Source organism: Quercus robur, chromosome 9 (assembly GCF_932294415.1).
Source record: "Quercus robur chromosome 9, dhQueRobu3.1, whole genome shotgun sequence".
Classification (NCBI taxonomy): domain Eukaryota; kingdom Viridiplantae; phylum Streptophyta; class Magnoliopsida; order Fagales; family Fagaceae; genus Quercus; species Quercus robur.
In genome coordinates this window covers 8,227,425-8,236,386 of record NC_065542.1, presented here as the reverse complement: position 1 = coordinate 8,236,386, position 8,962 = coordinate 8,227,425, and the positions used below count along the sequence as shown (strand labels likewise).

The 8,962-nt window shown below is 35.9% G+C and overlaps 1 protein-coding gene across 1 annotated transcript; it reads right to left on the bottom strand.

Moving 5' to 3' along the window:
* Nucleotides 1–590: 590 nt before the first annotated feature.
* On the bottom strand, nt 591–2,518 carry LOC126700671 (uncharacterized). Its single transcript, XM_050398882.1, has 3 exons — nt 2,504–2,518; nt 1,302–1,571; nt 591–1,210 (listed from the first exon to the last, which is right to left on the bottom strand). Exons 1-3 carry the CDS (start codon nt 2,516–2,518, stop codon nt 944–946), a joined length of 552 nt encoding a protein of 183 aa, XP_050254839.1. The 3' UTR covers nt 591–943.
* Between the last annotated feature and the right edge of the window lie 6,444 nt (nt 2,519–8,962).

The following is an 8,962-nucleotide window of genomic DNA, read 5'->3' as shown; positions in this document are numbered from 1 at the left end:
CCTTTGTTTTCTGACCGGTTATCCCCAAAAAAAAAAAAAAAAAAAAAAAAAAAAAAAAAAAAAAAAAAAAAACCCTTAGTGATTTTTTACATATAGTATGCCTAGAAGCAGAATCATAAAATTTTCAAACTGCAATGACTCTGAAAAGCAATGGCTTCTAGTCTATGGCTCAAGGGATCAACAACTCCACAGGCCAACAGACCATGCCATAAATTGTGCTACTCGATTAATGCATATCGAGTACAGAATGTTATAACAATAATACCTTCATCAGTAAACTCGATAAAGGCAAAATGGAGAATGGAGTAACAAGATTAAAGAAAAATGGCAGTTTCCATTCCCCATTAAGTAAAAAAATAAAAATCAAAGCATCATTGTAAACTACAAAGGGGGGTACCACCAAAACAGAGAGATGGCCTCATCTTATAGATGAAAAGATCTAACAAAAACTCGACAGCCAATCTAGTGCTTGACAAAACAGGATTACTAACATTTCCAGCTTCTATAATCTACGACAATTGAAAGAAAGAAAAAACTATATTAAAAAAAATCCAATTAAGGGTCAAAATCATCAACAAACTTCGCCGAATAAAAACCATTCAGAAAAACAGTCTAGAAGATGGCTGACTGAGATGCATAGCATTACGATGCGTTTTTAAGCTATTAATTTAAAGCAATGCTTTGGGTAAGCTAAGGTTTGAATCGCCACCTTACGACTCCTGGGAATTAAAGCTGTTTATATCTCTCACTCTCTCTCTATACACTATACAGCATTTGCCATACTACTTTACCCAAATCATCAGAGTAATTAATTAAAGAGCATATAGAAGAAAAAGTAAATTCAACGTACAATTCACAAACTCGCCCAATTGAAAGCCACAAACCCAATTGGTTATTTCACAAACTGTGACAGAGCCACTGAACTCATTCCGTATGGAACGAATTAGCCAAAGTGATTTCCATGGAGCTCTAAACCCCTGAACTCAGCCTGAATATCTTCAAACCAAGTAGCCAATCGCACCTCAGCTTGGGGTATGGCTTGTGTCCAGTGGCCACTGGCCACTGGACACAAGCTCCACCCCTCATCTTGAACCTCTAACATCTGAATCAGCCCATTCCGAAAGCCATCCCAATCAGTGTCAGGAACTATAATCCAAACGGAATTGTCAACGAGCTTAAGAGTATTTGGCGACCTTCGAAATTTAAAAACCTGGAAAAAAAATAATAATAATAAGAATCAGAAATGCCAAAAATTATTTGAAATATATATATATATATATATATAAATAAATTTAAAATACCTTGTGTTCGATCCTTCGGTTGAAGGAACAATCCAAATTAGGAGAGTTCAGGGCCTCAGAAACTGCATCGTAGAAAGTTTTCAATCCTCTCAATGCAATATGGATCGAGTAAGCGCGGCCTGTGGAAAGCGTTTTTTTTTTAATCTTCAGCCAATGCCCTCCATCGTCATCCCTTAGTAGATCCAAAAAGTACCTTGCGTCCTCTGAGACTGACCGAAAGTCGTATGAGCAGAGTTTCTGAGAAAACCTTTCGTATGGTGGTGGAATATTCTAGTAGACAAATACAGTACATATTATAAGCCTGCCGTTTAATGGCAACCACATATAAACAGTGTAACGACAATTTATATAGTCGATTAATTTTTTTGGAAAAGTAAATTCTCAAAATTTATTTAATTATTAATTTTTTTAGAAAAATAAAAATCAAACAAAAATAAATAAAAAGGTCAAATCTATGATTGTATTAACTAACATTTCACCATTTTAAAAAAAAAAACACATATTAGAAGTAATTAAACGAAGATTTAGGGTGTGTTTGGATACCATTGAAAATTGAAAATACTGCCAGGATTTTGAGGTAAAAGTGTAGAAAAAACTATGAACTTGAAAGAGCTGGCTGGCAGACTTAGATATGAGTGATTGAGCTTTAGCTCAATAGGAACATCAAGACTGATTCAAGAGAGTTACGGAGGGAGTAGTGGCCGGTGTTGAAATTTTTTACGAACGATAACACTATTTGCATAATCTCAAAGAGAGAGGGCATCAATGCCGAACCACAAAGATTATACGCACAGAGAAACTAATATATAACATAAATGAGACCAACAAAACAAAACTCAGACACCAAAATCAACAAAGTTCATAAGCCACACAAGATTGAGTCATTCAAAAACAAATACACGAGATAGTTCATCCAAAAAAAAAAAAATAATAATAAAATGGAATCCAGAGCCATTCAACAGCACCTATTCTCTCTACTACAGAGCTGCAATTATATTATATTACCCCTTTGTATTATATTATATTATAAAGTAAAGGGGAAGGGGATTTCTTTGAAAATAAAATGGAAGACATAAAAGTAAACGGATTTCATGGGGATTTCTTGAAAATAAAATGGATGACATAAATCTTATGTCAAATGGATGACATAAATCTTATGTCATCCATTTTATTTTCAAGAAATCCCCATGAAATCCGTTTACTTTTATGTCTTCCATTTTATTTTCAAAGAAATCCCCTTCCCCTTTACTTTATAATATAATATAATACAAAGGGGTAATATAATATAATTGCAGCTCTGTAGTAGAGAGAATAGGTGCTGTTGAATGGCTCTGGATTCCATTTTATTATTATTATTATTTTTTTGGATGAACTATCTCGTGTATTTGTTTTTGAATGACTCAATCTTGTGTGGCTTATGAACTTTGTTGATTTTGGTGTCTGAGTTTTGTTTTGTTGGTCTCATTTATGTTATATATTAGTTTCTCTGTGCGTATAATCTTTGTGGTTCGGCATTGATGCCCTCTCTCTTTGAGATTATGCAAATAGTGTTATCGTTCGTAAAAAATTTCAACACCGGCCACTACTCCCTCCGTAACTCTCTTGAATCAGTCTTGATGTTCCTATTGAGCTAAAGCTCAATCACTCATATCTAAGTCTGCCAGCCAGCTCTTTCAAGTTCATAGTTTTTTCTACACTTTTACCTCAAAATCCTGGCAGTATTTTCAATTTTCAATGGTATCCAAACACACCCTAAATCTTCGTTTAATTACTTCTAATATGTGTTTTTTTTTTTTAAAATGGTGAAATGTTAGTTAATACAATCATAGATTTGACCTTTTTATTTATTTTTGTTTGATTTTTATTTTTCTAAAAAAATTAATAATTAAATAAATTTTGAGAATTTACTTTTCCAAAAAAATTAATCGACTATATAAATTGTCGTTACACTGTTTATATGTGGTTGCCATTAAACGGCAGGCTTATAATATGTACTGTATTTGTCTACTAGAATATTCCACCACCATACGAAAGGTTTTCTCAGAAACTCTGCTCATACGACTTTCGGTCAGTCTCAGAGGACGCAAGGTACTTTTTGGATCTACTAAGGGATGACGATGGAGGGCATTGGCTGAAGATTAAAAAAAAAACGCTTTCCACAGGCCGCTTTTACTCGATCCATATTGCATTGAGAGGATTGAAAACTTTCTACGATGCAGTTTCTGAGGCCCTGAACTCTCCTAATTTGGATTGTTCCTTCAACCGAAGGATCGAACACAAGGTATTTTAAATTTATTTATATATATATATATATATATATATTTCAAATAATTTTTGGCATTTCTGATTCTTATTATTATTATTTTTTTTCCAGGTTTTTAAATTTCGAAGGTCGCCAAATACTCTTAAGCTCGTTGACAATTCCGTTTGGATTATAGTTCCTGACACTGATTGGGATGGCTTTCGGAATGGGCTGATTCAGATGTTAGAGGTTCAAGATGAGGGGTGGAGCTTGTGTCCAGTGGCCAGTGGCCACTGGACACAAGCCATACCCCAAGCTGAGGTGCGATTGGCTACTTGGTTTGAAGATATTCAGGCTGAGTTCAGGGGTTTAGAGCTCCATGGAAATCACTTTGGCTAATTCGTTCCATACGGAATGAGTTCAGTGGCTCTGTCACAGTTTGTGAAATAACCAATTGGGTTTGTGGCTTTCAATTGGGCGAGTTTGTGAATTGTACGTTGAATTTACTTTTTCTTCTATATGCTCTTTAATTAATTACTCTGATGATTTGGGTAAAGTAGTATGGCAAATGCTGTATAGTGTATAGAGAGAGAGTGAGAGATATAAACAGCTTTAATTCCCAGGAGTCGTAAGGTGGCGATTCAAACCTTAGCTTACCCAAAGCATTGCTTTAAATTAATAGCTTAAAAACGCATCGTAATGCTATGCATCTCAGTCAGCCATCTTCTAGACTGTTTTTCTGAATGGTTTTTATTCGGCGAAGTTTGTTGATGATTTTGACCCTTAATTGGATTTTTTTTAATATAGTTTTTTCTTTCTTTCAATTGTCGTAGATTATAGAAGCTGGAAATGTTAGTAATCCTGTTTTGTCAAGCACTAGATTGGCTGTCGAGTTTTTGTTAGATCTTTTCATCTATAAGATGAGGCCATCTCTCTGTTTTGGTGGTACCCCCCTTTGTAGTTTACAATGATGCTTTGATTTTTATTTTTTTACTTAATGGGGAATGGAAACTGCCATTTTTCTTTAATCTTGTTACTCCATTCTCCATTTTGCCTTTATCGAGTTTACTGATGAAGGTATTATTGTTATAACATTCTGTACTCGATATGCATTAATCGAGTAGCACAATTTATGGCATGGTCTGTTGGCCTGTGGAGTTGTTGATCCCTTGAGCCATAGACTAGAAGCCATTGCTTTTCAGAGTCATTGCAGTTTGAAAATTTTATGATTCTGCTTCTAGGCATACTATATGTAAAAAATCACTAAGGTTTTTTTTTTTTTTTTTTTTTTTTTTTTTTTTTTTTTTTTGGGATAACCGGTCAGAAAACAAAGGCTTTTCATATGCACGTAATTGAACAATTTCAAAAATAAACAAATTGAAAATTATAAAACGAGAAAACATGCACAAATGTCACATAATTTAAGCGAGAAATTTTCATATGCATCAAGCATATAAAATATCTCTCTCATTGACATATGGGTCCCATATGTTGGTGAGAAAGATGTCTTATATGATCGGCACACAAAATACCTTCCCCATGTAAACACACCAATGTACAAATTTTGTTGGCACATGAATGAAAGATGGTAGGTAAGTTGCTGGTCAAGAAAATCTTTGTATGTTACAAAAAGAGAGATTAACATGGTTGTCATCTTTGCCCTCTAGGTTCCTTTGGCATTGACAACTCAAGGTTGAAAATGATTGATTTGGAGCTTATCATCTCACATTTGAAAAGTAAAGGCCAAGATGTTAGTAGTAATTTTTTTTGTCAGTTTTTTTTTTTTTTTTTTGAGAAATATTTTTTTTGTCAATTAAAGAGTATATATTTTTCTTTTAATATTTCGACAGTAATAATGGGGGATAAGAGATTAATTTGAACCCTAGTAGATATCTCTATTTAAGATACTAACAGATATCAACCAATTGAACAACAAAGCTTTTGTCATTACAGGGGTGGCAAACAGGCGGGTTGAGTCATAAATGGGTTGGGTGTGTAATTACCCATTTATCCATTTATATATAAATTAATTATCCATTACCCGCCCAACCCATTTAATTAGTAACCCGCCCATTTAACCCAATATAACCCAAATAAATAAATAACTTGTTAACAACTTTAAAAACAAAAATTAAAAAAAAAAAAAAAGACTTTTCTTCTTTTTTTTTTTTTTTTTTTTTTTTTTTTCTCGGCAAAGAAACAGAGTATCAAGCACAATGAAGGTCATAAACTAAACATCATTTCCAATTCTCTCACACTTTCTCAACCACCAACCAGAAATCGTGAAAGAGTTATCTTCTTTCTTTGATGCTTCTGAGGCATGATATTGGTACGGACTAGATGGAGAGCAGCCTTAGCAGCCGAAATGGTGTCACTATGGATCTGCATCAGCATCGATCACTTCAACCTCTTCTCCCCAGAGGGCTTTCCCAGCGTCGTCGGAGCCTGAGTCGGTGCCATCGAAGACGGTGCTGAAGCCGTCGACGCCAGAGCCGGAGCCGGAGTCAGGTCTGCCATTATCAAATCCATCAGAGTCGTACCCAACGAGTCCTGTTGCACCACTAATGTTTCTTTGGGAAATCAAATGACAAGGAAAAGAGTGGAATGGTGAACTCCAATTCCATCCCAGTTCTCTCTCTAGAATTTTCTTTTGTTTGGTTGCTGAGAAAATCTAAGGGAACGTGTTTGGGCTTAGAATCTAGAGGTTAAAGTGTTTAGTTACAGAGAAAATCTGAGAAAGAGTGACTGAGGTTTATTTAAGTTTTAAATTTTAGAAGGGTTTAGTGGTTATTAGTGGGTTTATTTAATTTTAAATTTTAGATGGGTTTAGTGGGTATTAGTGGATTTATCCATTTAGACCCATCTAATTAAATAACCAAATGGATTTTTATCCATTTAACCCAAATACTCAAATGGGTTGGGTTAAGACTTATCTAAATAAGGTGGGTAATGGGCAGGTTAATAGATATGGATAAAAATTGCCACCCCTAGTTACATTATTCCTCACCACCATTGTGGCTTTGCACAGATCGGCTAGAAATTGCAACCCACTATGGGTGGCAATGGGAATACAAGCCAAGCACATAAGTCGCACAAATCGGGCAGTGGCATTAGCGGTGACAGGATTCATAAGGGGGTCTTAAGAGATCAGCTTAAGCTTGTTACCCACTTAGGTTTTGTGTTTTGAGAGGAGTGGGCTAGGATCTACTATGCACTGGGGTATTAGAACCCATATATGGAAAGAAAAAAAAAAAAAATTTGGCAAGTGGGTGATGTGGGTTGTTGGCCACATTGGTTGGAACGAAGTAACCAACAGAAGAGTGAAGTAGGGGTTGAGCAATTTCTGGTAATGGGGTTGGCCTTGCTGGGAAAGGGTCTACAAGCTTGGACTCCATAAAAGAGAGCTTCCTGCTCATGGGTTTTTTTCTCTTTTGGACTAGGGACTAACATATTGAAATATTTAGCTCAAAAAGTCCAAGATTTTTCATGGGCTCTTAAGTTATAAGACACCAAGCTCACACTTCTATAAAATAATGAAGAGAAATTTGGAGTTGGGTTCACTGAGTAATTTGAGTTGGTACTCTGCAGAAACTTTAGCAGAAGTTTGATATCTTTCTCAGCCAAATCATCTTAGTACAAAGTAGAGTATGAGTGCAAGTAGTTAATGAGGGAGACGGAGGACTGTTCTAGGTTTGTTGGAGAAGAAAGTGAAGAATGTGAGAAAATGAAATGAAATTTTAAAGAAATTGTAAGAAAAGTAAAAAGAAAAAATAAAGAAAGGTAAAAATTTTGGTAAAGAAAAGAAAAATATTTTTAAAAGCTGTGTAGTTTTTTTTTTTTTTTTTTTTTTTTTTTTTGCCATCTCAGCATTGATGTGGCTATTAAAATTTAGACACATCGGCATCTTATTTAATTTTTTAACATTAGGCATGACAACAATGCAAACCATTTGCCATGTAAGCATTTTCTATTAGTGAGCTAACTGTAAGGACCAAATTAATTGCAAGTTAAAAATAACAATGACAAAATTAACTCTTACCAAAATGTAGGGACCAAATTGGCTCTTACCAAAATATAGGGACCAAAATGATATTTGTGAGAATCCAAATCCAAAGAAGGATTGGCTCTAGACTAGGACCACAATTAATTTGTGTGTAATTGGAATATAGCTCACAATGGGAGGCCCCAAAAGGGATTAAACTAATGGATGATAGGTGGATACTTCCTTGAGACTATTGAGGCCTGTTTATTAGGCCACCCGCGGAGGTTCTTTGATGGCTAGCATTTCTTATGATAGTTTTGACTAGGTTTATCCTCTTTCCCTATACCTAAAAACTCTGTTTTTACTCCCTTTCTCTCATGTTTCTGTCACCCAAAAATGTCCAACCTCTTTCCTTTGAATTTTATCCTATTTATATTCTACAACTAGTGCCCTGGCAATGATGGGAACCTTCTCCTTTTGCATGGGTCTTACCGCTTTTAGAACATGGGTGGCCTTCTGGGTTTGGACTATTGTTCCAACATATCCCATTTGTTATCAGGAGGTGGGCCCTCCCGATACCGCCATTGTGGCAACTCCTTTGTAACTTGTACCATATGTGGAGATCTATGCTCAAATGGCAAACTCCCCCAAGGCATCATATCTCCTCGGTTGAGCTCCACCTGCTAGCTATCCTCGGCACTATTATCCCTCCTTGGGAACAACTCGAAAGAGAATTTCTAGACCGTTTCTGTAGCACGCGTCGCACGGTGAGCATGATGGAGCTTACTAATACCAAGCAATGGGAAAATGAGCCGGTGGTCGATTATATCAATCGATGGCGTTCTTTGAGTTTGGATTGCAAGGATAGACTTTCTGAAATATCTGCTGTAGAGATGTGCATCCAAGGCATGCATTGGGGACTTCTTTACATCCTTCAAGGGATAAAGCCGCGAACATTTGAAGAGTTAGCAACTTGTGCCCATGACATGGAGTTGAGCATTGCTAGCCGTGGAAGTATAAACCCTCCCATACTTGAGGAAAGCAAAAAGGAAGTAAGGAAGAATAATAGGAATGCAAAAGCCAACCTCAAAGACCCAATGGTTGTTAACACTGCCGAAGTCAAGGTTCCAAGAAGATGAGCAAATGCAAATGAAAAACGGCTTGAAGGATGGCAAAAGAATGAGGTGCGTCGTTTGACTTTTAAGGAACGTGAGCAAAAAGTATATCCGTTCTCGATGAAGATGTGCCAAACATCTTAGAACAACTATTGCAGTTGAAGTTAATTGAACTGCCAGAATGCAAGCAACCAGAAGACATGGGGAAAGTTGATGACCCTAACTACTGCAAATATCATCGCATCATTGGCCACCCAATCTAAAAATGCTTTGTCTTCAAAGAACAAATCATGAAGCTTGCCAAAGAAAACAAGATTGATCT